The sequence below is a fragment of the Passer domesticus genome, chromosome 7 (genome assembly GCF_036417665.1).
Source record: "Passer domesticus isolate bPasDom1 chromosome 7, bPasDom1.hap1, whole genome shotgun sequence".
NCBI lineage: Eukaryota > Metazoa > Chordata > Aves > Passeriformes > Passeridae > Passer > Passer domesticus.
In genome coordinates, this window is record NC_087480.1 from 50,844,163 (window position 1) to 50,871,765 (window position 27,603).

Below are 27,603 nucleotides of genomic sequence, written 5' to 3' on the forward strand. Positions count from 1 at the left end.
GAGCAGATAACTTCTCTTTTTGTAAATATTCAAGTATTTGAATCAACTGATTATTTTTTTATATATACTTGAAACTTCTTATTGCTCTAATGCTCATACTAAAAAAGCTGATTCTCTTGAAATCCTGTGTTTGCTCTTTGCATATTTATTGGCTCTTTGCATATATTAGACTACATGCACTACAGTCTGTCTTGCCATTGTCTGTTGAAGTGCAGGTTTGATCCAGCCAGTATAGAACTAGCTCTATAGGGGTGAGGAGGACTGTGCTGTGTATCATCCTTGATTGTTCCTTCAAGGAGCATTGCACTGTAAGTACATCAGAATGACAAATTGATGAACTGCAACAGTATCTTTTTGTCAATGTTCCACATAATGCAAATGCTGTACTTGTGTGATATTATGTTGGAATACAGTGCTGGTATCTTAGGAAATCATAATTGCTTCTTAATTCAGAAACATAGGTTTGCTTTTATATATATACATACACATAATCTGAGTTTTGTGGGTAAGTATTTCTGAAACTGCTAGCAATAGCTAAAGAAAATCATGTTTCTGTTTATCTAAGAGTTTCTTTCATTAGTACTCATGAGACAGCTGTCATTCAGTGTTTTAAAGTATGCATATCATAACATTGAAGTCTTTGGAACCACTTGTTAGACAGAGTTGTCTTTGTTTCCAGATAGTTTGTGGATATGTAGTGATGTAGGTATGTTTTACATAATTCTATAACTGTTAATTGCTTTTATTTTTGGAACACCATGTTGTTGCTTTGAGAATAAATTTTTTTAGGGTGGCTGCACAGAGAAGTAAAAGTTAAGGCTTGAAAACTGAAGTAGTTTTTTCAGGTAATGAGCAATGTATGCATTGTGCTGTAGAAATAGAAGGAATTATTTTTATCCTTTTAAAGCTAGGAATTTGCTGGTAGCTTGAAGAAGGCTAGGACAGTATTTGCTATCTTTAGTGTAGGGTATTAAGTTTAGTAGTTCAGGTATTTTGCATGGTATTTTATAGATAACCTTACAGAATGGTGCATTTATTATGTACTAAACTGAGCAAAATTAAATTCACTGGATTCTTTATCATTCACAAAATGGAGGCTGTTGATTTTGATTCATTTAAGGTATAAAATCTTTATTAATTGCAAACAGTGCAATTATTTATACTTCACAGTGCCTTCCCAGACCTTCCACCTTAGGTTCTGCTGCAAAAAAGCAACAGGTAAGCACAACCTAAGGAAGTATATAAATTAATATATTTCAGTACATTAATGTTGTCCCTGTGAGATCTTTGTGGTTGTGTATTGAAAAGCAATCTGCTGCTTCCCCAAATGCATTGTTACTCACGGTTCCATTTGAGTGGAAAATCTTAAGTTTTTAAACAACTGTTTATATTTCTAGGTCAATATGTATTTTTTTTCTTTTTTCTTTTTTTTTTTAGAGAAGATTATTAGATTGCAGTAATTGAACTTGATCAGAAGAAGTAATTTTTGTTATTTTACCCAAATAGTTAATTGTTGCAATTAAAGAATCAAAACCTTTAAAATGTGCAGGAATTGCTTTGGTTAGAAATGTCAACAGCCTTCACAAATGTTTTTTTTCCTATAATAGGGCACTATTCCCACTTAATCCTTAAGATCTAAATGTAAAGAATGACTTCTTGTTGTTATCACTGAACTTGATAACTTGTCTTACAGTTATAGTGTGTTAGTGGAGTTTGCTTATACATACTTGACATGGTAGGAAAAGAGATTTTGGAGTTTGAGATGAGTATGTTTTAATTGAAAAAGCATGAGCACCAATTAACAGTACAGCAAATAATATTTTATCACTATAGCAGTCAGTATATGCTGTTGCTTGATATTTTTAACTGAATTGCTGAATATTTTGATAGTATAAAATGTTAAATGTCTTACAGATGGTCTGGTACAGGTTTTTATTCTGAGCTTTTGTTGTTGGTTTTTTTAGCTTAACATAAAGCAGCATCTGTTTGGTTTTTTTGTTCATTATTCTGGTTCTAGAATGTGCTGCTCCTCTTTCAAAAGTCCTGCTTATCTGTACATCAAAGAAAAATATTCAAAAATACTGCCTTCATTTTCACACACAGTGCTGAAGATGCTGCAAGCACCAAATCATAGCTCATAGAATCAGGTCCTGAGATAGTTACTACCAGTAAAGAGGAATCCTTTGAGTGTATGCCATTGGTGAGCCGATGAGCATGGACCGTAGAAGGGCTCCATGTAGAAGGTAAAATTGGCAAAAGCATAACAGATTTGAAATGTATCCCATACATAATGATACAGGGTATAATTTTTGTTTTGATCACTTTTCATTCTTTAAAGTATTCTTTGTTTGACCATTAATGTTCCATAATCTGTTAAAGTTTTTTTAACTGTGATTTAATAATATAAACCATCTATTTTACTTTATAATCTTCTAAACAGTCAAGCTAATTTTTGAACTGAATTAATAGTTGTGCTTCAGTTTCTCAAGCCACTTAGTATTTCATCTGTAGCTTAACATGTAACTTTATTTTTGACGTGAGAAGAGGGTAGGTGTGTGTACCATTTGGATTTTGATACTGTGGATTTAGTGTGGGGGTGAGTCATTTGTTCACTTCCTTTTTCATGGTACTTTTTCCTTCAACTGTTACTATTAAAATACCTTGAACAGTCTTTCAGTTGCTAATTTAGCCTGTGGGAGGAGATAGAGAAGAAAAAGCCAGTGTATTGGGATGTTGCTAGTGTGTGGAAGGTGAGATGTCCTTCTGTGTAGCATTTCGGGTGTATTGGCTTCCAGCTTTCTCACTGCAGGGCTTACAGGCATGCTGGTTTGTGCAGAGCATGTGTTCCTTTTTCAACTCTTGTCTTCAAACTCAGAGTTCCTGGGACAACAGTAGCTTATTGGAGTTACCCCAGTAGCCAAAAAGATAACTGAACTTGCTTAGAAATGTAGTGAACTTATCCAAAAGGTGTCTTGAAATGTTTCCTGCTTACCCCACCCATCACTGCTTAGTGTCCCACAATGAATGTGAAGAGTAAGAAAAGTTTTAAAAGCAAGCATAATGTTCCAAGTAGGAAAAGAATTTTCATATCACTTTCTGCAGCCTGTACTTTATTAGGACATGGAATAAAATACCAGGTGGATGCTCTTTAGTATGGCTTAATTACTACATCATCTGTTTCACTTGTCAGGCAGACAGGGTCACGATTCACTTGCACAGCCTATCTTGAAGTATTTCATCTTTATACTAGTGATATTTTATTGGATGGTAGAAACTGTTTCTCCCCATTTCTTTTCCAAAGTAATTCTTAAGTTTTCCATTGCATGCTAAAAGCTTTTCCATTTTGCTTTTTTTCCGGAAGTGGTGGGAGGAAGGGAGGACTGGGCTTTTCAGAAAGCATACAGTTGACAGGATTCCCTCTTCCCTAGTAATAGCTTATGAAACTCTTGTGTATGCACAAATATTTCTCTTGCGTGCATGTGAAATGCCTTTTCGTCCTGAGAAAAGTGTTCTCTGCAGAAACTACCCGTGTGTAAACAGAAGATTGGCTTTAAAAGGCAACTGTGATGGGAACAGTGTCTTAGGGAGATGCAGCTTGGACTTGAGGTAAATTGAATGCTTTACAAAAATGTGGTTTTGAGCTTGCATTGACATTGTATGTAATATGGGTACACATTAACTGTATAATGGTTTTTGTATGGTTTTTCTCAATAAATGTAAACTGATGAATAATAATAGCAATGGTTTTGTCTTTTTTTATGCTCCTATCCCTGCCTTTGTTACTTTGAAGTAACAGCTTCAGAGCAAAATTTTTGTAGCGGCCTGTACTTCTGTGAACATAATCCACAAAAAAATGAAGTAAAATATTTGTGGTTATTAGAGTAAATACTAATTCAAAACACTATGCACCTCGTTACCCTTTTTTAATGAGGCCAAAGAGTGACTTGCAGCAGGTAACTGTACAAAGAAGGCAGATTCAGCCACAGTACTATACACGAGTACTTTAAAATGTGACCTTTTTTTGTAAAGTTACTCCTCCCAAAGCTTCATCTTTGGTTCAGATAGGTGTTAGCAGAGCAACATGAATGTTGATGTCTGGAGGTCTTAGAGAAAAGTAGTACAGTAACCTTAAGAAAACAGTGTTTATAGATGTGGCAATAAACTTACTGCATTGAGATTGAGAAAATAGGCGCTTCATGAAATATTCTTCTTAAGGCTTTTTTTCACCAGCTTCAAATATGAGTCAATCATAGATGTCACCACCTGTTTGTTTCAGTGTCATTTTACAAGCAAGTGTTGATACTTTGAAGATTACTACAAACCTAAAGGAGATTGTTTTTATTTGAGATTATCAGCTGCATAGGTTAATTAGAGCAGAACATTTTCAATGCAAGCCCATTTTAAAACAAGTTATGCTGCTTGAAACAATGGTGAGCAGTCACGTCATCTTTTATTCTTTAAAAATAGTACACTTGGGTTTTTGAAAATCATCAGTAAGTATTTCCTTTGCCAGTTCAGTGCCTCTGGGATAAGGTGGAACAGCTTAAATATTCAGTGCTCATGCAGGATGCTCCAACAGATTTACGCTACTACACAAGTTCCACATCGTGTATTCAGCTTTATTCTGTTACACAAGAGTTGGTCTTCAAATGCTGGAGCACTATGATAATACAGCTTTTTCCTTCAGTTGATCTTTCATACATTGATTTTTTTATTTTTAGCCTCTGATAGTAGTTTTTGCATTGAGCAGGGAATTCTCACAATTTGAAGGGTGTATTTTCATCTGATGCAGGAATGACAAGTTAATGCACATCCTTGCTTTCTTTAGTTGGCCCCATCAGAGAAAGGAGAGATGATGCAGTAAGAAAGTTGAGGGGAAGAAAGATTCCAGCTAAAGTAGAGCATTAGTAGTCATCAGCTAGAAAACAGAAAAAGAGTTAAGAGAGACAGGAAGTTAGATTTTCATAACAGGAAAGATGCAAGAAGACTATCTGAGACAAGCATATTAAAATGCTAGCTCTTACTTTCAATGGTGAGAATACAGGTGCTAGCAGCTGAGCCTCTGTTGTTGACTGCTTTACACATATATTCCCCTTCATCTTCTGGGAAGGTTTCTGGCAGGTAAAGGCAGTAGGTTTCTCCTCTTTCAATATATTGATAGTCCTCAGAGTCCTGCAACATTTCCCCTTCAAACCACCATGTAACTTCAGGTTTTGGTTCTCCAGTAATTTTAACTGTAAATCTCACTGGCTCGCCGTCAACAACTGATGTGTTTTTCAGTGACTTCTTGAACCAGGGAGCTCCAGATCGAGCTTGATCCTCATCTTCACAAGTAGAACCATTAATAATGCTTCCCTCTTCTTCTTCTTCCTCTTCCCTTTTCTGTTTCAAAATAAGTCGATTTAAAACATTTAAAGTGACAATAGTACTATGACTGATAGTGACATGTGTTTGATTACGCGGTACTGTGTTTCTGAGAAGAGGAAATTCCACATCTGTCCTCAATACATAGCAATGCACCCAAGCTGGGTATGCCACAGGCAGTAAAGTGCAATTTAATGAGGCTGGAATGTTGGTGTGAAATACAGGCATGAATGTCAATTCCATTTTCAGACTGTTCATGGGATGATACATACTCTGATAGATGTCAGCAGTGTCTCACACTCTTCTGCAAGTGTTGAGGTTGGATGGAGCTTTGAGCAGCCTGATCTAATGGGAGGTGTCCCTGCCTACATCAGGGGAGTCAGAACTAGATGCTTTTAAGGTCCCTTCAACCCAAACCATTCTTTGATTCCATGGAGAGTATGTGCAAACACCAAAAGCAATTTTATATTATTTCAGCAATTCCTAGCACCTGCTAAAAGAAGCAAAACATTCATTTTGTATCTGGTAGTGTTGCCTACAGTGATAATTAGAAGCTAACTTAAATGACACAACTGGAGACAATTATTTTGCAGTTTATACCTTCTGTAATGCTGCATCGATTTCTTTTTGTTCAAACTGCATGCGTAGCAATTTCTGTTCCTCAATCCTCCTCTGCTCCTCTTCTTCTCTGGCTCTTGCCATTTGCTCAAAACGAGCCTTCATGTTTACTTTGTGAGTAAATGGAGCCTCAGATTTCTTGGCTGGTCTCACATCTACGTCATCATCCTTGGGAAATAATAATTAAAAACAGGGCTTAACTATTATTTATTGCCTTAGACATATATGTGATAGCAAAACTAGTTTTGTGTTCCCAGAGTTTTTTTTAACTGAGCAGAGCCACATAGAGACCTGGTTTTTTTTCACAAGTTTGTTTGAATGTAGGGTGAGTTTTGTAATAGTTCGTTCAAAGACAGGACAAGATTTTTGCAAAAGTAATTTAAAAAATTATATGTAAAAAAATATTCCTAAAGTTTTATTCATATAGAAGTAGAGCACTTCTTAGCAATTGTAAATCCTCAGTGACTGGAGTATTTTGCCATGATGTTAGTGTGGGTTTAACACTAAAACGGTTGACCTTATGAAAACAGTGAGTGTCAGTCATTAAGTTAAAAGCTCACAAATAGGACAGGCTGATGCTGAAGTGACTCCTGTGGAGAAGATCCAGAATAAGGCTCAGGTCAGGCTTAGTACTGTTTTACATTTCATCACCAAAGTTCACACTGAGCTTATGGATTACAGACCACTTTGTCACTGATAGCTGTTTCTTGCGGCTTCCCCTCTGAAAAACTGAAGGTTCTGGTCTGAAGTACTGATAAATAGGAACTTTCTTCTGCTGTGTACCCTGAGGAGTGAGTGTACATCACAGAGACTTGATATTCAAATGGTATTGTTTGGATTTAGTAATTGAATTTTTTTATTCAATTCATGTATGAATTAATTAAGCGTGCAGAAGAAGCAGTTCAAGTGATGATTAATAGGTAATTCTCAGCTATGGGTGTTTTAAGCCCTCAGACTGGCAGGTTTCAGGTTAAAATGCTGAATTGTAGGGCTTTGAGCAGAAAAGCAGACCTCTGCTTGACCGAATCACTGATAATAAGCTGGTGCTGTTTCTTTAAGGGATGCTGAGGTGTGATATCCTTGAGCATCCAAAGGAGGAAACGGGAAAGAGGGGAAAACATAATTTTGGAAACAGCAAAATTTGATGAAAGCATTGTCCACTCCTAGATCATTAGTGTGCTGGTTAAGTAGATCATTAACATACACAGAATGCAACTTACCTCTTGAAATTTTTCAGCTTCCCTTTCTCTTATTTCTTCATCCATTGCTCTTCTCTTTGCTCGCTCTTCTTCAATCTTCTTCTGTATTTCTTCTTGAGACAGTTGTCCTATTTTTTCAAACTTGCTTTTTAAGTTCTTGGCCTGAATAGAACCGCTTCTTTTTAGCTTTATCAATTCTTCATACTCTTTGCTTAACTCGAAAGTTTCAGACTCTTCTTCCAGCTGTTCAGAAATTACAGAATGTGTAAGATGGAAAATGCCCTCATTATTTTTACTACCTATTCTCCCCCCAGATGATGAAATTCAATACATTACAGTTCTGTTAGTTAATTGAAATCAGTACAGAGACCTCTCCCCTGTCATTTTTTTTCTTTGCTATCTCATGATGAATGCATTTGTATCATATCTCAACTACATACAGATTTTACAATATCTTGTTTGAATATGCCATTTGTTCAAGGGTTGTTGTCAATAAACTGCCCTTCTTGGATTCAGAAAACCAGACAGACCAATACAAAAAACTTAACTGGAGTCCAAAATGCACCTCTTACTTGCTTGCAATATAATATGAAGTAATCTCTAAAATACAGCTCTTTTGTTAAAATACTGCCTTTTTTATCTTTTCCTAATTCAGTGAAAAAGTAAATGACATTTCAAGGTGTCATGGTGGAAAAGAAAGGGTAGTTGTGGATCCTGTAGTCAAACCACATGGGAAGCTGTAATTGCTGATATTTTTCTCCCTCCTTTTATGAACACTGTAAAGATGTACATGCATTTTAGCTGGATGTCCCTGTCTCTCCCTGCTTCCCCAGGATTAGTTGAGAACATCACAAGCTAGAGCCTTTACTACCTGCTTGAGCTTTGCAACAAAAATAATAAAATAATAAATTAATGTTGTTCTCTAGCATTCAAAAGGGAATTATAAAGAATTGCTACCCACAGCCACACTGAAGTAAAAAGTTCATCAATGTGATGTTTTAAAAACTTGGGATGTAAAGCAGATTTTATGTGTGATTTTTAAAATCAACTGTGCCAGTCTTCATACCCTTGAAACACCAATTAGAAAAAATTTGAGCCCACTGTATTTTTCTCATTAGATAGCACAGTATTCCTCTAAGGAAAAGCAAGAATGTTGCCCTTTCTTACTTCTGTTTTTGTGTTGTCTTTTGGGAACTTTTGGGATATTTCTGTTCTTCCAAGATTCTCAGAAATTACTGCAAAACCAAATTACAGATTCATAACTGTACTTACTTCTAAGGCGGGAGTGGATAAACACATTTTCCTGATAGATTAATGATAAAAAATGTCATTATACAAATTTTTTTACAAATAAGGTTTTCTATTTTCCTTTCCTTTCACATAATGTTGAATGTATTAACTTGAAACTTCTTTCAAAGGAATTTTCTTTACAGTCTTAAACTTTTAGTAATGAAGTGATACATTTTATTCAGAGCATGCTTAACATAGAGTTTGATGTACAAACCTCTCCCATTTCTTGTCTCAGCTGTTGAAATTCTTGCCTTTCCATTTCCAACTTCTGCCTGCGCTCTTCCTCTGTGCGCCTCTTTTCTTCTTCCATTTTTTGTCTCAGCAGCTCCTCAAAATTAATTTCCAGTTTACCAGGTATGAGAGATTCTTGAGAGAAGGTTTTAAACATTTCTGGTGATTCATCATCCAGCACCTGCTGGAAATTCAGAGCATTAATTATATCTGTGATGAAATCACAGCATTGTTCAGACACTTCTGGTACATAAAGACAAGCGACTACTTCGTCACATCTGCCCCAGCACAGACAGGTGCAATGTGGGCATTCCTCTAATAGTGTGGGAGGGAGTGCTTTGGGGGTTTGTATTTAACTTTGGTTACAACACTAAACTTTTATAATGAAGATTAGGTGGTTTTATAAAATGCAGTATTTTCCTTCTGCAGTGGAGGATGCCCTCTAAATGCACCTTTAGGACCTGAAGCAATTCATTCTTATTTACTTCAGACAAAGTGTTTGTGTTTAAATGTCATTGCTCTTAATGCTGAAGTGCATTTATCTGTAATCTTTCTCTTAAGCAATCTGAATTATGTTTGTGTTCTAAAGCAGTATTAGTATTCCCAGTAAGGATAACTGAAGAGACCATTCAGAAGAAGCTCTTCTTTTTGCACAAATTGTTCATGTTATGTGGCCAGTTTATTGATTTATGCACCCACTGGCAAGGGTTTCCTCCTTTCCCTGTCCTTGTCTGGCTTCAGAGCAGGGTTAGGCCTGGTTGGCATTAGGAGCAGCTGGTCTATCTTTTAGACTAATCCATAAGATAGCAGGGCCTAGGAAAGGCACTTTTCATTATTTCCAAAGCAGCAAATGCAAGAACTAATATTTTATCTGACTGAATTTGATTAAGTACTAAAATACGAAGCTGAACACTACAAAAGCAGCCAGTAGTGACAGTGAGTTATATGGGAATTTTAATGTAAGTTTATGAATAAGAATGTATGTGCATGTAAATATATAAACTTACAGAGATTGTCTCAACAGGAATGTAAGCTGAGGTGAGGTCAGACACTGGTCAGGTACTGAACTGGGGGGTGATGTGGCTTTTGGCACTGTTTAATCAGCACAAGTTTGAAAAGTCTTGTGGCAAACATGGGAGAGCCCAATGTGCCATAAGTTGTAGGCATTTCCAACAGCAGTAATCAGTCAAATGATAGCAATAATTAAAGAAGCAATATTTCCATTTGAGAAAGTGCTCTGACTATAAAGGGGCAGAGAACAGACATTTCTGTAAGAGCCTTTGGCACTACTTATATTTATTGCTTCTTGGTGCCACTGTAACCCACGCTTTTCTCTGCTGTTGGTGTTATCTTTGTTCATACCACCCTCTTGACCTACTTTACCCACATCCTCTTTATTTGCCACAGCTCTTTCAGTATTGTTTAGCCCGATCCCACTCATAGACTGCTATTCACTGCAGATTTTACTCAGATTTTCCCTCTAAGCTTACAACTGGACTTCAGCACCATTGCTTCCATTCTTTGTTTTATATAATATGAGCATATTTGTTGAAATTGTGTTATAGAGAAGTGAAGTCAAAAAACCAAAGCTGTGAGCTCCTCCCTACAGTGAAAACAGTGTCCCATAGATTTTAGAGGCTACTCATAACTAAATCAGCAAAACAACATGAAAGTCTCTTGCTGGTGGTGCATCAGTTCATAAGCTCATCACTTCAAGAAGATGCCAAACCTAAGTGACCATGAGAAGCATCAATTCAGAATTTGCCCTCAAGAGTTCAAGAGCTGTGCAGGCACTAGCAGCTGTCTCTATTTCCAGCTTACTGAGTTATGAAAAGACAGCCACCTTCTCCCTGGTTAAAAACCACAAAGATTTAGCTGAGTTGTGTGATGCACAAAGCCCCTGTGGTTAGTTCAGTAAATATTTTAGCCATATTTTGTGAAATTAGGCCATACTTCTTTTTTTCTGCAAAGTGGAAATGGTTGGTAGTGAGAAACATTCCTGTAACAATCATGGTTTGCAGCATAGTCGACAGGAAAAAAATTTTTGTTTTGTTTTGGGTGGGGTTTTTTTTGTTTTTTTTGTTTGTTTGGTTGGGGTTTTTTTGCTAATACAGGGGTTTCTTTGCAGTCTCTACCAGAAAAAGATTGATGGGGATGAAAGACAACTGCTTCAGTGCAGAAGTGATCACACTGATGCTGGGGAGCATGGAAATAGCACAAGGAAATGTGAAGTAGGGAGATCCAAAAGGAGGTGGCATTTGTGTTTTCCAGCCACAACACTACCATTTCTGCCACTTCCAAAACTAAATTAAAATGAATGAACATTAAAAAGTTCCTGGAATAACAGTTTAATGTTCACTTTTACTGCCTTTGAAAGCAAGGACTATTATATTTTTTAACATTTTAGGACATATCTTCATTGCTGCTACATTTTGTAGCAGTGGGAAATAAGGAAAACAGAGGGTTGTTATATTCTGTTAGTAGTAGAAAACATAGTATTCATATTCAGGATGCTACTTATCAGAGAACTTTCAAGTGCATAAATGCTGAAAATATATTTCAGTATTTTTTTTAGTTACAGACCTCTTTCACTGTCTGCAAGTAGAGCAGTCACAGCGTCTGTGCTGCATCTGATGGATTTCACCCTGTTTATCAGTGAGATTTTTCTTACCTTGACACTTGGTTTAGGTTCTTGTTACATTGAGGCAAAAAAAAAAAAGAGTTCCTCAAGAAAGCAGGAAAAAACAGAAGCAGCACATACTTTCTATGCTTCCTTTAGTTCTCTACTGCCTTTTCATAAAAAGTCTCCAGGAGCATTCTTTTGCTGGATTAAGGGTATTTTTAAGTGGCTTTAGGTTTTGTGTTCTGTCTTTGGAGATACAGACAGACACTATTTTTCAGTACAGTATCAAATATAAATTCACATTGTAGCTTCTCTAGGTAGTCTTTCAGCACAGGTCTTTGGCCCAATTTCCAGGCAGAGGGGGCCCTGCTGGCAGTATCAGTACTCATACAAAGTTTTCATTTCTCTCCCAAGTATTGCTTTGAATGATTAAGAAAATGTTACTAGGCACACAGTTGGCCTTTCCCCATTCAGCCACAGAGGATGTAGGAAGATGCTACCAGATGCCTGGGTTATTCCACAGTTCTAGTCTGACAGGTCCTGCCCTCCCTTTTGAAACAAACACTACTTCATTCTAGTTTACATTTGTGTAATTTAATGCTGTATTTCCTGATATCCACCAATAAAGTAACTGGTTTATACCCACAAGCCTGCTGAATCTTGAAGTGGTTGGAATAACTATGAAGACCACAGTGAAAAGCTCTGTGGCCACTTAAATTTTTTTTTTTTTTTTAAATATAAATAGTAGTTGCCAGCCTCTGAAATCGGGCATCTTTCTGTGCTTTCAGGTAGTGTATGGCAGTCCTAAGCCCCTGAAAATTTGTCTGCAGTTTAATCCTAACTCAAATTTTAGAAGTCCCTGCATATGACAGAAATCTGTGTTTGTCAAGGGAAGACAGTATTACAAAGTGTTCTAATGGTAAACACCACAAGTTATTTTTTGTTTTTCTCTGAACAAGCGTTAAAAACATCAAGTAGCAGAGTTCAACATTTTAGTTTTTCCTCCCTGAAGAGCCACAGATGACTGGAAAAGTCATACTTGCAGTAAGCATTTTTCTACTATGCCATTAATTGTACTTTAGTAGTAAGAGATGATTGGTGGAGACCCTGTAGAGGTAGGGGAATAAACTTGAAGCTGTAAAAGAAATTGCTTTTCCCAAAAAAACCCAAAACAATTAACCCTCCTTGTGGTAACATTTTGCTTCCCAAGTATATTGCATCTAATACAATAATACCCACTGGCTATGATACCTGGTTTTGACTAAATTATCTGAAATCCTCTGTAGGCTGGCTGTGAGGAGGGATTGTTCTCTGATGATTTTTGGTAAATGAACTTGACTAGTTTACCCCATTACCTTATAATAAATAGTAAGGTGAACTAATTAATGAAGGAATTGAAGCACGTATTCCTAACTTTATTTAAATGTTTTTCCCAGAGTTTCTTTCCAGATTGGGATTTAGGTAAAAATTAAATTCTGTGCTAAACCAAAATGCCATACCATGTTCTTCCTTGCTTCAGCAAATGCTCTTTTCTCCTCTTCTATGCGTCGTCGTGCATCCTCTTCTGCTTTCCTCTTTTCCTCTTCTCTCCTCTGTCTTTCTATCTCCTCAAAACTGAGTCTGAGTTTCCCAGGGCGGAATTCTTTAACAGCATTTTCAGATTCTTCATCACCACCTTCATTTATCTTAAGAGAATAGGAAGAGGAAAACATAGGAAGCATTTACCCGAACCAAAAAAAGTATTCTTTATAGCAAATAAATATTCCATTCCTTTCTGATTTTTTAAAAGTACTGTTTTCTCCTTGGGGGAAAAAATGCATCAAGACTTAGGTTCCTGTAAGAAACATTTTAATCTTTGTTCTAGCCAGGGGAGTGAGAAAAGAAATTTTCAATATCCTACATGTGGCTTTTATAATATTTAAGAATGTGTTGGGTGTGTAATTCAAAGAACAATGTGTTACCAGGAAGAGGCTGAACAGTTAAGTACATACTTTATGGTTGTTGGATCATTTACTGTAAATCACTCTCTATTCTATTTATTTACATCATTTTTCATAGATGTTTATACCATCAAGTCTTTTTGTTTGTATAGAAATTGCTTTCATCAGTGCACCACTTAAAGAAATGCTGTACAGTCTTATAGCAAAACTGCATCAGTTAGCATTTTGGTATTATTCCAGACTGAAGTGTTTGTTTCTTTTGTTTTTAGACATTTAATCACCACTGAAGAAAAGGAATTGAGATACTCTGATCTCCTTGCTATAGCTTCTCTCCAGGGAACACTTACATGCTAAGAGAAGCCTGTGGTTTGCAAGCTGCAATCAAGAACACCTTCCAGAGGACATCCCAGAGTACTTTATCTGTTCATGGAGGAAGTGGACTGGGAGCTGTCAGAGTACTGATAATCCAGATCTCTATACTGTGAGCAGCCCTGGGACTGGTATGTGGGGTAGCCCATTAAGGGAATTAGAAAAATCTTTATTTGAAATTTGTAAGGCAAAAAAAAATTGAAGAATTTAAGGAAATTAACGGCTGTATTCTTAAGAAAAATGTTTACTTCAAAATTTGACAACCACTGGTCAGCAGGTACAGCTTCATGTTAAAAAAAATCTTTTGATGTGGAGAATTTGTAAATTATTTCATAAAGCTTGATAAATGCATAAGCATAAGGAAAGGAGATGTGAACTAATCTTCAGTTAGAACACCTAAGTGACTTCATGGAATTCACTCTCCTTCAGTTTCTTCACTCTTCTCCTTCACTACAATCCCTTCCACCAAACAAAGAAGAAAAAAGTGCATTATTGACATAATAGCAAGGTTATTGGTGTGAAACAACAGTGATTTATTGGAGGTGGAAAATAAAAAGTAAGCTACCATTTGGGTATCTGCCTAAACCTAGAACTCTCAGTATGGACCAGTTGGGAATTTGTGTGTTACAGCTTTCTAGAAGTTCTGCATTGTTGGTTTTGTTTAAGTTTGTTTCTGTAGAATATAAATGTCTTGAATGTTTTTGAAATATAATCAAAATAGTGATCTAGAGCTGTTTTTCCAAGACTGTTCATGTATAATTGTACTCTGTTAAAGCTAGCAAATTCCTATAAATAATATTTTCCAAGTTTTTATGGAAGATTAAAATCTCATTTCTTGTTAATCTTGTTTGTATGTGAATTTTGTATGTGAACTAAGAAAGTCATAGTGATCATGACTATACAGGGGAAAAGTACTCAAATACAGAACTCTAAAAATGCTGTTGGAAATGGAGTGTGGAAAAATAAGGAAATACAGAACTAAACTATCTGGTTATCTTAGGATTATACCGAGTGTAGGATTCCTTCAGTATGATCAAAGAACAAACTATAGTGAGCTCTGTTTATAGCTGATCTAACTCTGACCTATGATAAAGAACACATACGAAGGCAGTTTTCCAAGTAATATAAAACAGGATCTGTGGGCTGCATTTCTGATAATTTGGGGGACTTCCTCTAGTAATTTATAATATGTTGTTGTTGTTTATATCAGTACATAAAAAAGAGCTGATCTGCCTTTCTTTTTTTGCCTTTCTTCGTGAGAGGAGAGTTGTAACTGATGTATATTTCTGTCATATTTACAAATAAACACGGGGATAAGAAACAGCATTCTGTTACTAGGGAATGTTTGCATCAAAAACCAGTTACTGAGCCATCTGCAGCACTACTTCAGAAGAAAACAGACAGCCACTCATCTTCTTGGAGGCTTACAGCTTAAGATACTACAAAGTGTAGATTAGAAAATCAATTAAGTTGCTGGCAAAATCAAAACACCTGTTATTTTTTTGGTTTACTAAAAGAATGTCTAAAGCATTATGCCAGTGTGATTACTGAGTTAGAGCGAAGGTCAAAAATGTCTTTCAAAAACTCATTTCCAGACTCTGAACAGCTTGAAATCAAGATAAGGAATAAAAAAAGAGAAGAATCACATACAGGAAAGAATGTGCAAATTGTGTACCAACATGGACAGAACGTGTGCTTACCATTCTCTGCCTGGCTTCTTCAAAGGCACGTTTTTCCTCTTCCAAACGCTGCCTTGCTTCTTCCTCTGCTTGCCTCCTTTGATTCTCCTGTCTCTGTCTTTCCAGTTCTTCAAATGTGACTTTCAGCTTACCAGGAGACAGAGGCTCTTGAGTTTCACTGTTTTCATTTTCACCCTGTGTAAGAAAAATGAAGCAGTTATATCTTAAGGCAATAAATATCTATTATATGGGTATTTTTGGATGACTGGTTTACCTGGACAGATGAAAGGCACTTGGGTTCCTTAAGGAGTTGGTTTTGTTCCTCATATTTTAGCTTCATTTCTTCATCCTGTGTCTTTCTTTGTTCTGCTCTCTCCCTTCCTGTGTTCTCAGAGATTGTTTTCATCTTCCCAGATGTCCTGGTGCTTTTTACAGGCACTACTGTAACTAGCAGTGAATCATCCCCTTCCTGTCCAAAAAGATATTTATTGCATTTTCATGAAACTTGACTTCTAGGTAGACTCATTTCTTAATGAACCTGCTGTTTAACCTGTGTGCACCAAAGCTTCCAAAAGATTTACTTGTATTGAATATTTCCCACAAGAATAAATCCACCTGCCTGTGGCAGTCACTAGTTTCTTTCAAACTTCTTAATTTCTTTATAGATTTTCATTAACTATTAGCCATAAAACCTCAAGCATTGGCAAAGAACAAGTGTAATTTTGAATACACAACAATTATAACCACACTCTACTTCCAGTTTTATATTTATTATGTAAATGATAATAAACTGCAGCTGGAATAAGCCAATAGCTCAACACAGAAATATGTAATTTGTCATTTCTAATATATAATTTGTCAGGTACAGTAATTGTTTCTTGAAGGATGTTGCTGCTTCAACTCTTAATTTTACAACATATTTGCCAAAATATAATTTACCCATACTTTTCCCTCCTGTCGAATAAGTTAAAACAGATAAATTTGCAGGTTTTGTTTTTTCTTTCCAAAACTGTAGTAGGAGTGTGATTTTCTTGTGTTAGTGAAAGACAACAGGACCTTTGGACCCAGCTTTTTGAAATGAAACATTTATTTGCAAGACTTAAAAGCAAAGCCCATATGGTATATTAGTAAAAAAAAACCAAAGTTAACTGAGTGAGGTGTTCAATCATCTGTATATTGTCAGAATCCCCCTTTAATTTCAAGTTTAAGGCAAAGAGCTTTTAAGATAATTCTTTGCAAAGCCAGAGAACTTAAAAGAATCATTCCTAATATATATAAAATAATTCTGGTGGCTTTGAATATTTACATTTTAGATGTTTTTAACTAACCACAAAGTATTCATAGTCCAGGCTCTGTTTCAGACTTCAATATATTGACTTCAAGTACAGAGATAGTTCCAGATACGCTAAACATTTGTTAGCTCCTTGGTTCAACTTTAATTAGGTATTTCTGTACTGTTTTCTAAGTTTTCCCAACCCAAATTACAATAATAAAACAAAGTGAAAAAAAATGTAGGTGAACATTTCTTTAAAAAAAATCTAGTTACCTCAGCTGCTGATTCAGTTCCCGTATTGTTAAAGTCATCAATCTATTAAATGAGAATTTCATATGATTACATTAATTTGGCTCTTTGCCTTAGAGTTGCAAACATAGAACTGGAAATGCTTTTTGTATCAGTGGTATGTATGTAGCACATAAATTCACCAAGGTGATAATGACCGAGGCTCTGTTGGAATACTTCAGATAGGTCAGCTTGTCGAGGAAGAAGCAACAAGACATAAAACATCCCACACAAAGTCTGCTAAAGCATTCTCAACACACTGCTGAACCAGGAAAATACTTGAGATGTCCATTCTTCATTTAAACATTCCCAAATCATATTAAAAAAATTAAAAATCTAAAGCTAAAGCATTGATCATTTCTGATTCAAGTGACATTGTCTTCCCCTCAGCTCCTGAATAAAGCCTAATGCTGTGCTTGCTTCCTATGCTGTGCTTATGTTATGGCCTAAAACTGACATACTTTTAAAAATTCTACATTTCTGCCTTGCAGGGTAGATTAAATATATGTTAGATACAATGCAAATTAAAAGCAAGGTTTTAACAATGTTAGAAAATCTAGTAGAAAAGACTATGGAAAAACTGACTTCTCCTGTAGCACTGCTTTTCATTTCTTACAACAAATTCAAACCTAAATGAAGTACTACTACCATTTGGTTAAATAGAAATTTGCATGGTTTTAGTCTATCATTTAAATGCTTATTCTCACTGCAGTATTTACAACACTGAAGAAAACTTGCAAAAGGAATTAAGTTTGATATCCCTTCACAAAATTCTACAAATAACAGAATTTGCTTTATTGGCATCAATAAAAGTTGGAGACTTCATATATTTTATAAATATATATATGCGATGATGATTCACAAAATGGCAAAGGAATAAAAAGCGACCTGGATGTTCATGATTTTCATGATTTATTATTTTTACTGCATTAGTGTTGTCTCATTTTTACCTTTCACTGGCATTTTTTACTACTTCTTGCTTGCCTTAGTTCATGTATCACTGAGCTCTATTCACTAACTTACAAGGAGAGTTTGTCTAAAGTAAGAGTTGATAAAATACAAGAAACATTTTCAAATCAGTTTAGTAAACTTATATGCATATGATACCAAAATTTGTGCCTGGTTCCTACCAGGTTTATGCCTGCCCAGTTTCATCTGCAATTCAGCTTGGGAGCTTACATGGAAATTGTTACTGTAAAGAAATGAAGACTGTCTGAACATGATATCTCACTTCCACCCCACTGAGCATCTCCTATGTAAATCTCTACTATGAGAACTCTTAAGATCAAATCTTTCTGATCAACACAAAACATTTTTAGTGTTTGTTGTTCACAGTTACATTCTGACTGTTGTGGTCAGATAAACATACCTCCTGTGCCTTTTTTGCCAATTCTCTTTGAATTTTTCTTTTCTCAATCATATCTTGTTCAATTCTGCGCTTTCTTTCTTCTTCTGTTCTTTTTCTTTCTTCTTCTTGTCTTTGCTTCTCCATTTCTTCAAATTTGCCTTTAACAGTTCCTGTGGACATGAAATGCACAGCTCAGCAGTTCCATCTAACAGAATTCCAGGGAATTCTGTGGCCTTTAAAGTCAGGCCTCTCTTACCTATGAGCTTTGGAACATAACCCTTTTCTGTTTTAGATTGTTTGGTGTCATCATCTTCATCAGATCCAAGCAGTTCTTTCATCTAGTTGATGAAACACAGAAAGTAAACTGTCTTTATAACTTAAATGAAATCCCAGTATTATTGTCTTCAAATAATATGAATAGATTTTCAGATATTATATTAAATATTATAACACAAAATATTAGCAAAGAAAATAACCTCCTGCTTTCTCCTGTTCCATTCTCTCTCTCTAACATATTGTTCTTTTCTTCTTTGTTTTTCATCTCTAGATCTCCTTTGATTTCTTTCTTCCCTTGCTTTCTGCATAGCTTCAAATTTATCCTTTACATCCCCCTTGTGAAGCTTGGGCACATAGGACTTTTGGACGGGTTTAGATGAAGAAAGCAGAATCTTGGTGAAGATATAGAAGAAATGAAGATAAGAAAAAGAAAATTGAAACAGATGGACAGAAATATTCTGATAGACTGGATTAGAAAGAATGTAAGAACATAAAACAGAAGTGCAGTTGAGATTATGAACTTCATGCCATGAGCCATCATCAGTTAAGCATCATTGTATTTGTTCATAAATAGTAATAAATATTAAAATATCCAAAACAACATTCAGCATTATATTAAACTATTAAATTAGATACAGATTTATATTATTACTTTCAATCTTAAGCAAAGAGACTCTCTGCCCCTAACATTTAAAAGAGATATAAAGACATAGATACATAATACAATACATATGAGAGTTTTTCTGGAACACTTCAAAAGCCACCTATAGTTTTTAAATAAACAGCAATATTTCTTATTTTAAAATTTGCAATATTCTTACTTTTTCAATACCTAGAAAAAAACAGGAGCCCAGAGATTTTATGTTACAAAGTGCAAAGATCACGGGACCATCAGGGCTCTGATGCTGATACAGCAAATGGACACTTCTTTGCCAGTGATTACTCTGTGGGTGTCCAAACACCAAAGGTTCCCACTTTCAGAACTACTGTGAAGTTTTGTCTTTTTACAGTGATGACAACAGGAATGTTCTCAATAAAGTAATACTGAGAAAAAACTGGGAAAAAAACATGCTTTGTTTAATATTTTTCCACCTACATCAGAAGTTTTTGTTCCTGCAACTCAGTAAGTCTATGTAGAAGAGGAAATATTTGAAGTAGCCTAGTATATTTACATTTTAGCATCAGATGTAAATGTTACCCAGAATTTCACCACCACATATAAACCTTCATATTTCACCCTCCTCCTTCATGTTTTTCTAATAAGAACACAGTTCACAGATTCCATCAAATCTTAAGCTACTTAACAAATACCCTTTCATTGTTTAAAAATGATGGCAATACCAGCAGACTACCAGTATAATTGTCTTTTACAATTATTTGTAATTATTACTTTTGCAAGCATCAGTTGCAAATTATTACATTGCCTTGATTACTTTAAAATTGGTACATACCTCGGTTTTCTGTGCAATGTCATTCATGGTTACTGTATTGTGCTCTGCACCTTGTATGTTTAAGATGGCTTTCAGTTTCTACCTGAAAGAAAGTAGTTGTAGTTGTAGCTACATTCCTTTCTTTTCCTTTTAAATTATGCTTTAACCATCTTCCTGTAAATAAGTTTGCATAGGCTGAAACTGACGTATCACAATTTCACTTGGTCCGCTGGGGCTTTTGAAGACATGAATAGGTTCTAAGTATGCCACAGTAATTAAAAGAACAAGCTTATGATTCACTATTCATGCTCATAACTCCTCTATATAGTCCTAGATATTGGGTTCTAATTTCCATTTTAACAAAACAAACATCCCGGAGCCAAACTCCGGCTGCCCGTGCTGCTCGTTGCCAAACCGCTGCTCCCGGCGCTCGTGGCAGCACAAGGAGCATCCCGCAGCTCCGGGCTGTGGTTGCGGGATCCCCGCTCCCCGAGCCGCTGCTCTGCCTCTGTGCGGCTGCGGGAGGAGAGGAGGGCTGGGGGAACCCTGCGGGAAGGTACAGGCTGGATATTAGGAAAAAATTTTTCACCAAAAAAATAATAACGTACTGGAATTCTCTTCCCAGAGAGGTGGTAGAATAATCCACCACATCTGGATGTATTTAAAAAAAGGCTGGACATGGCACTTGGTGCTATAGTCTAGATTCTGAGTTGAGGTGTTAGGACGTAGGTTGGACTCGATGATCTTAGAGGTCTCTTCCAACCTCATTATTCTGTGATTCTGTAACAATTTAGTTGTGGTCTGGAAATTACATAGCATTTTTTAGAAGAAAATAGTTAGAAAATTTAAAGTACACTGTATACTAGGAAGCAAACAGAAAGGCACTTTCTCTTCTTTTTCTCTTCTTTTCAGCTTCAGGTCTATCACAGCTCGTGGGAGGAAGGAAATCATGATGTGACTCCAGTGCTACTGCTGTCTGTATTGTATTGATCCTCTGAGTCCCAGGAAAGCCTAAACTCAGTGTGCCAAACATGGTGCAAATAAGGGGCTCAAAGATTTTAAGCAAAAATGCTGGAAAAGCAGCTTACCACTGGAAGGGACTTCTCACTTGTGAGGTTTAGAGGAGCTGAAGTCAGGGATTTTCATGATACAGAAAGTTAAGCTCTTATTTTTCAAATTCTTTTGAAAATAATTCATATTAAGAGTTGTTTTCATGTAAACTTCAAAAATACACCAACATCACCAGTGCTCACTGGTACTGCTGTAGCTATACAAAAGGAATGGGATTCTTAGAGATCCTGGGATGTTTTTCCCAATGAAAGCAGTCACAACATATGAAACAAGCATTTAGCTACCAATGCTTGCCCTGATTTACAAATTCTAAACTCTTCAAATTTGGCTTGAACAGAGATGTTCTGGAGAGCACTTTGGTGCTCCCTTTCAACCAGTTAGTACAGAAAGTCACACCACCCTCACCCCAGTCCTTCAGTTGTAGACTGATAGGAATCCAAGGCATTTCAGTTTCTCACTTGTGAGCACATGAACATAGAATCACTAAGTGGCAGTTCCTATTGAGATTGTTTCAGTAGAATGTTGGAATTGTGTGGAGTCTAGAAAGGCAGATAATTGCATCAGCATTCTGTAGCCCCAGGGTCCCTATAGGCTTTGCCATCCATTTGTACACTGTGCAGGATTTTCACAGCTCTGTAAGCTTTAGCTGACTTCTATGCATGTAATTAAAATCTGCACTGTGATCAGTATAACCTTAAAACTACTTCAAATCTTTTAACTTCCTCATTTCTATAAGCAGGTCTTAGAGAAAATTCTCTGTTCTCTTCTTTTGCTACTCTGCTCCTTTAATGGCTCCTTCCCCACCTGAGCTGGCAACTTTAGCCTTGTAGTTAACAAACAGGAACCCACCAAAAAACAAAGGAATGTCATGAATTGGTGCAATCGTTGCACTGGAGTAACCTGGGACACAGAGACCTTTTACCCTTGACATGGTACTGGAGCAGAGAAGACTCAAAGACATTCTGTCACAAGAAATTCCATCTCACCTCAACACCTCAAGGTAAGGTTACCACTAAGCTTGACCACAGCAATGTACCCCATGGACAAGGCTTCATCTTAAAGCCATTTGAAAACTGACTATTCCAAAGTCTGGTTTATTATGTGCAATCAATTGTAAGAAGAAGATGATGTTCCTGAGTCAAGACTTTCTCTTGAACCTTTCTGATAGCTCCAATTACCTGAACCCCTTGACAGTGGGATAACAAAACTGAAATTTTCCTTAGCAGTGTGAATGTTGGAAGAAATCTTCTTTGCAAATTCCTGCTGTCTGAATTTCCAAAATAGTGCCAGTCCAACAGGTTGTGGGCCTTGAAGATGGCAGATATGTTTCTGCCATTTGGAATACTGCCATATCTGCTATTACTTTAGGCTACTTTCCAGTTCATAGGCATCACTAACTCTAATATGTTTGAAGGTTAGCCAGCTGGCTCTAAGGCATTTTGCCTCTGCAAGTCATCCTACCTCCACCTCTGATGCTAAAAGATATTGATATAAAGCACCAGCACACTGCTAAACATGATACCACCCATGTGTGCACTTCCATCCCTCTGCATGGCCATTAAAGCTTGAGCAGGATGAGCAGCTGGACCCTGCCTTGGGCAGCCCTCAGGGCAGATGAGTAATTTCCAATAAAGACAATCAAAATATTGAAGTAAAAAAAAGAAGCACTCCTTGAGTTTTGGGTCTGTGAGGCCGTGACCACGGCTTCAGAAGCTCCTTTGCATCTGCCACCCCATCAGGAGAGGCTCAGTCAATGAACTGGTGCTGAGAACACCCAAGGAGCTCCTGACACCTACAAACCATGGAAGAGCAGAGCCTTCCTCACCTGCCAATAGCTTTGCAGAAGTATGCAGTAATAGATTTTCCAACCCAAGAAACCTTGACCTACTAATTCCCTTTTGAGATGAACTAGTTATATTAAATTGTGCATTTACATGTATGTATTCTTGTTTTGTATTTTCCCAGAGTTCATCTAATAAACGCAATTCTTAATTTTTGAGGCAATATAAGTCTGCCTGTTGAGTTGCTTACTTCAGAAACTGTTTATCCTATTACAAAGCTCTCCAATCTTAATATTCAGTCTCATATTTTCTTTTCTTTTCTTTCCCAAGATCAACATACCTTAGCAGAAGCTGTAAGAGCTCCTCATTGAAGCTTCCCACTCAAAAAAATCCCAGATGATAATTTTGAACATCACCATGATCAAAAACCAAGTTTGTTACCCTTTGTTGACCCAGTCTCATCCCTCCAGCATTCACCTGAAAATAGTGTAATTTTTTTTTCTCTCCACATTTTGTCTTTCCTACAATTAAATGACATATCTTTGATAAAGTTAGTCTGGTGTTATGAGTTTTATACTGAAAGTACCAGATTGCAGGGTCCCTTTGAAAAGTCCACTCCTCAAGAAAAACTTAACCTGCACCCAGCTGGGACCCAGATAGTCCTAACTCTGCAACTGGAAATGATTGGTTATGATCATAGCACTTTTTCAATTTTTCATGCAGCCTCCCTAAAATCTTACTTTGGGCAAAAAAAGTGAAAAAAGAAAACCATTAAGGGGACACAGAAAGTTTGATGGCTCACAAGTCCCAAAATCTATCTCCTTAAATTTAATTAATTTCCATTTCTGAAAGCAGGTCACAGTCCTCGATTGATAAAAAAAAAAATTGTGCAGCTTTAACCAGATTAAAAAAACCTTCCCATAAATAAAAAAAAATTGCTTTCTTCTAAAAAATTCTTGTTTTTCAAGGGCTTGATAAACATCCTCACAAAGACATGAGACACAAAAAATACCATCATTTCCCTGAACTGAACAGCACTCTACAACAGGAGTATGAAGCCAGGACATAAAAAAAGGTCCAGTTCCTCTGTGATTTCTCCTCTCAAAGGGCCCCCTGAGCTCCTCCTGGGTACTGTGAGTTATAAATAAGCCCTTCATGGCACGGTCTAAGTTACATTTACCATCTGTCTCCTCTTTGTGATCTGCTTGCAGGGAAGTCTCCATTATATAAGAAAACCAAACTGTGAGAGTTGGAAACTCACTGCTTGCAGCCCAAGCACCAAGCAGAGGCAAATACAGTCCACAGCACTGAAATATTTAATGACATATTAAACAGGACTGGACAGAGGAGGGGAGGTGGTCATCATTTATGTCCTGCCTGTAACTGCTCTGGAATGACACTACCAGTTGTTGTACCAAATTACAGATACTGAAGTAGGTACTAAAATTATCCTGCACAGGGGAAGGTCCTGAGCTGGCATCAACCATCAGCTCCACTGAAGCCAGTGAGTTATGACAATTAATACCAGCTGTCTAAACTTCTCATTTTGTATAAATACACAAAATGCAAAACTACTGCCACTCACTTGCATTTTCTTCATTAAGTCTTCATAATAAAAGACCAGAATGCTTACCAACAAGTGACCCAGATAATTTTACAATCTTTTCCTCAGGCTTTGAATTTATCACTCTTCAACATCTATTGAGAGTCTTATTGTGTTGTAGAATACTCCTTGCAGACAAGGTGTTGTTTATAAAAACATATGTATTATAAAGGATGCCTAGGTTTTGTACAGCTATAAACACTCCTAAAGCAGCAGTGCATTCAGCCCAACTGTTAAAAAATGGGATCACCCTTCTCTGTACAAAAGATCTGTTGATTCCTTACTCTCTTCTACTATTATAGGGTACACAGGCTTCTAGAACAAACACAGTGGGGATTCAGAGACTGCTCTGGTAGTGGGGAAGTCCTGCTGGGATCTTCTGGCCCATGATTTCATGTTCCATGGTATCTGCTGATCCTAGTGGAAACAGCAGTAAATTGTGAACTGAGGTCTCCAAGAGAAAAACCAGGATATTTTGCCCCATGCCACAGTTCCTCCCTTCCCCGCAGTGTCACGGCAGCTGAAGATGAACCATGTGCTTTGTTGGCTTCAGTGACAGGACTTCAGAGATCAAGGTAACACAAATACTGGCCATGAGGTGCTATTGCAATTTGTATCTTCCCTGCTGACAGGACACAGCCCTTCTGCCTCTTCTCAGAAACGCTCTTGGCCAGCTCAGACTGAAGCAGGGGTGGTCACCCACAGTGGCCCTGGCCTGAGCTCTGCCTCTGCCCGAAAGGAGTCTCCAGGGCTTCCTAGAGACACGCTGCTGCTTCCCCTTGAGCAGCCCTAAAAAGCTGCATCATGTGTGCCACCTTCACCTGAGCAGGAACAGCTGCCCTCAGTGCACAGCCAGGGTCACTCCCATTGCCTCCTGCCCCGCTCTCCCAGTGCCATGGCTTTCCCCACTGCCTCCCCACAGCCAGCTTGACCACGGCACTGATCCTCCTTAAAGGAGGAGCTGGAAAACCACATCAATGCTTGCCTGGCTTCTTCCACTGAGAAAACTACTCCTTAATACATTCCGAATGCAGTCAGACAAAGTATTCCTTACTAACGTCTTAAGCCATCTACCCAGCTCTTGTATTTCACCAGACTGTGCTTTCTACATAGACCAGTCATATTCTCATGCTTCTGCATGCTCCTTAGATGATACAGTTAGCCCTCCTATAGGACTAATTATAATTCATAATTTCGTTTAATTGGACAATTTTCTAGGAGATCTAATGTCTCTTAAGATCTGAGATCTAAGGATAAGAGAACAGTGTTTTCTACCATGCAACTATTTGCTGATTAATTTTCGAAATTATAACATGCTTCATTAAACATGCTTTTTTCGATATTTGTTGGCTGAAAAGAAGCCCTTATTTGCCTAAAACAAAGGTGATAATGACTAATTTGCAAGCTGTCACAGGAGCCAAATAATTTCTTCCGAGCCGCTCTGTTTTACAGCCATCAGTTCAGGGTGAAGCAGAAGCAATGGGCGCACTCAGTACACCCTCACTGCTGAAGACCACACCAACAAAACTGAACTCCACGCGTAGAGACGCGCGGCTCCCGAAAACCGGGGATTTACGGGATTTTCAGCGAACTTTTAAGAGCCGCACATCACTCACCGCGGGTCCCTCACGGCAGGGCGGGACGGCCCTCCCGGGCTCCGCGTCCCCGGGGCCGCCTCACGGGGCCGGGCCGGGCGGGCAGAGCCCCGCGCGCGGCGGCGGCTTCGGTTAAACCGCTGCGACCGCGCCGGCCCCGCGCCCCAGGGCCCCGCCGGCCCCGCCGGCCCCGCTCCCGCCCGGCTGCGGCCGCACCGCCCCGGCCCGGGCCCTCCGCCGCGGCCGCCGTGTGAGGGGCGGCTGCCCGCAGCCCCGCGGGCTGCGCTGGGACCGGCCGCCGGCGGAGCGGAGCGGGGCGGCTCTCGGCAGCGAGAGGAGACGGGCAGCGGGCCGGGCGGGCAGCCCCGGCGCACGGCTCGGAGGGGAGCGGGGGGGGCCCGAGCGCGCTGTGCCCCGCGGCGGCGGAGCCGCTCTTACCTGTGCGCTGCCCGCGCTGCGGCTCGGGGCGCTCCGCGGCGGGCGGGCTGCGCTGCCGAGCGCCCCTTGGCTGCGGCCGCCGCTCCGCCGCTGCAACTTTCCATAAAAGTCGCGACGCGCGCCCGGCGCCCGCATTCCAGGCGAGCCCCGCGCCGCGGCAGCTGGCCCGGCCCGGCCCGGCTCGTCCCCGGCCCCGCGGCTCGGCGCGCCGTGCCCGGCCCCTCGCTGGCGGCGCGGGGGGCGCAGGCAGCCAGCCCCCCTCCCCGCAGGCAGCAGCCCGGCCAACAGGCTAATTTTGGGCTGGAAGCAGCGCCGAGCTATAAATAACCGGGGCGGCGAGGCCGCCGCTCAGCTGCGCGTCCCCGGCCGCGCCGGCCCTGCCGCAGGGCAGCGGGAGCGGCGGGCGGGGAGCACCGGCACCCACCGCCCGCAGCCTCCGCAGCCTCCCCCTGTGCCCTGCCCGGCTGGGCCCGAGCACCGCGGCTGTGCCCGGCCCGGCCCGGCCCGGTACCGGCGGGTCAGCCCCACTCACCGCCGCAGCCCCGGCCCCGCACGCAGGGAGCGCTCCGCTGCGCCGGCCCGCGGGGTTTTATACCTGCGGCGAGCCGGACCCGGGCCGGTTGATGGCACATGGAGAGCGATCAACTAATAATAGTAATGTGACAGTTCGCTGATGGAGCGGGCAGGAATCTCCCCAGTGCCAGACCGCGAGAGGCAGAGCGCCGCGGCTCAAAGCAGCGCCTGTCGCTGGGAACTTCACAAAGCGGAGGCAGAAACGTGATTTTATTACATCTGAACACATTCCTTTTCCTGCCTGAAGATGAGTGTTTTCCTGCGTGCTCAGTTGCAAGGTTTCCAGTGCAGAACTTTCTTCTTCCTATCTCCCTTGTATTGTGTCTGCCGGACTGGAGCCCAACTTTCAGCTGGGTTATCAGCAATAGGACAATCACCACATGACCTTAGGCTGTGCAGATCTGAACAAGGGCCATCAAAGCTAAAACACGAAAAGTGTTTGCCTTTTGAAGGACACAGCAGGCACTGTCACCCAGTACTGAAGCACAGGAGCGGCCTCGGGGCTTCTGCCTGCCAGGGACCCACCCGCTTTCAGCAGATGAACATACAAACTGCAACACGTAACACAAATCTGGGCAGATCAAAGCACGGACACATGGCCCTTCTACAGCAGC

The 27,603-nt window shown here is 39.1% G+C and overlaps 2 protein-coding genes across 28 annotated transcripts in view; one reads left to right on the forward strand and one right to left on the reverse strand.

The window, feature by feature from the left end:
* FUBP1 (far upstream element binding protein 1) overlaps positions 1 to 14,476 on the forward strand; it is a 33,896-nt gene extending 19,420 nt beyond the window's left edge. For 5 of the 18 annotated variants that reach the window (XM_064428561.1, XM_064428564.1, XM_064428566.1 and 2 more), the window contains 2 exons: positions 1,171 to 1,218; positions 13,535 to 14,476. In XM_064428561.1, coding sequence (XP_064284631.1) covers positions 1,171 to 1,218; positions 13,535 to 13,552 — 66 coding nt within the window. In that variant the 3' untranslated portion in view covers positions 13,553 to 14,476. Of the gene's footprint in view, positions 1 to 210; positions 5,015 to 13,534 lie in introns of those variants that run through there. The other 13 variants (XM_064428562.1, XM_064428556.1, XR_010366452.1 and 10 more) reach the window with 12 other exon arrangements.
* Positions 4,432 to 26,437, reverse strand: NEXN (nexilin F-actin binding protein). 10 transcript variants are annotated; one of them, XM_064428569.1, is made up of 13 exons: positions 26,000 to 26,134; positions 19,950 to 20,031; positions 18,699 to 18,890; positions 18,479 to 18,560; positions 18,244 to 18,392; positions 16,860 to 16,901; positions 15,588 to 15,782; positions 15,335 to 15,508; positions 12,825 to 13,010; positions 8,686 to 8,883; positions 7,203 to 7,424; positions 5,965 to 6,150; positions 4,432 to 5,382 (listed from the first exon to the last, which is right to left on the reverse strand). In XM_064428569.1, the coding sequence occupies exons 2-13, from the start codon at positions 19,974 to 19,976 to the stop codon at positions 5,014 to 5,016; spliced, it is 2,022 nt and encodes a 673-aa protein (XP_064284639.1). In that variant the 5' UTR covers positions 19,977 to 20,031; positions 26,000 to 26,134; the 3' UTR covers positions 4,432 to 5,013. The 10 variants fall into 10 exon arrangements, with proteins under 10 accessions (XP_064284639.1, XP_064284637.1, XP_064284638.1 ...); XM_064428567.1 differs by having other exon boundaries at positions 8,686 to 8,886; XM_064428568.1 differs by having other exon boundaries at positions 8,686 to 8,886; positions 19,950 to 20,027; positions 26,000 to 26,034.
* Positions 26,438 to 27,603: the final 1,166 nt, after the last annotated feature.

Bases quoted from the DNA above. Each gene is read 5' to 3' on its own strand.
- NEXN (XM_064428567.1), bottom strand. From the start codon at position 19,976: ATGAATGACATTGCACAGAAAACCGAG. The intron at 18,393-18,478 runs GTAAGAGAGGCC...TCATGTCCACAG, and splicing joins TTATGTTCCAAAGCTCATAG to GAACTGTTAAAGGCAAATTT. The intron at 13,011-15,334 runs GTAAGCACACGT...TATTCTCTTAAG, and splicing joins AAGAAGCCAGGCAGAGAATG to ATAAATGAAGGTGGTGATGA.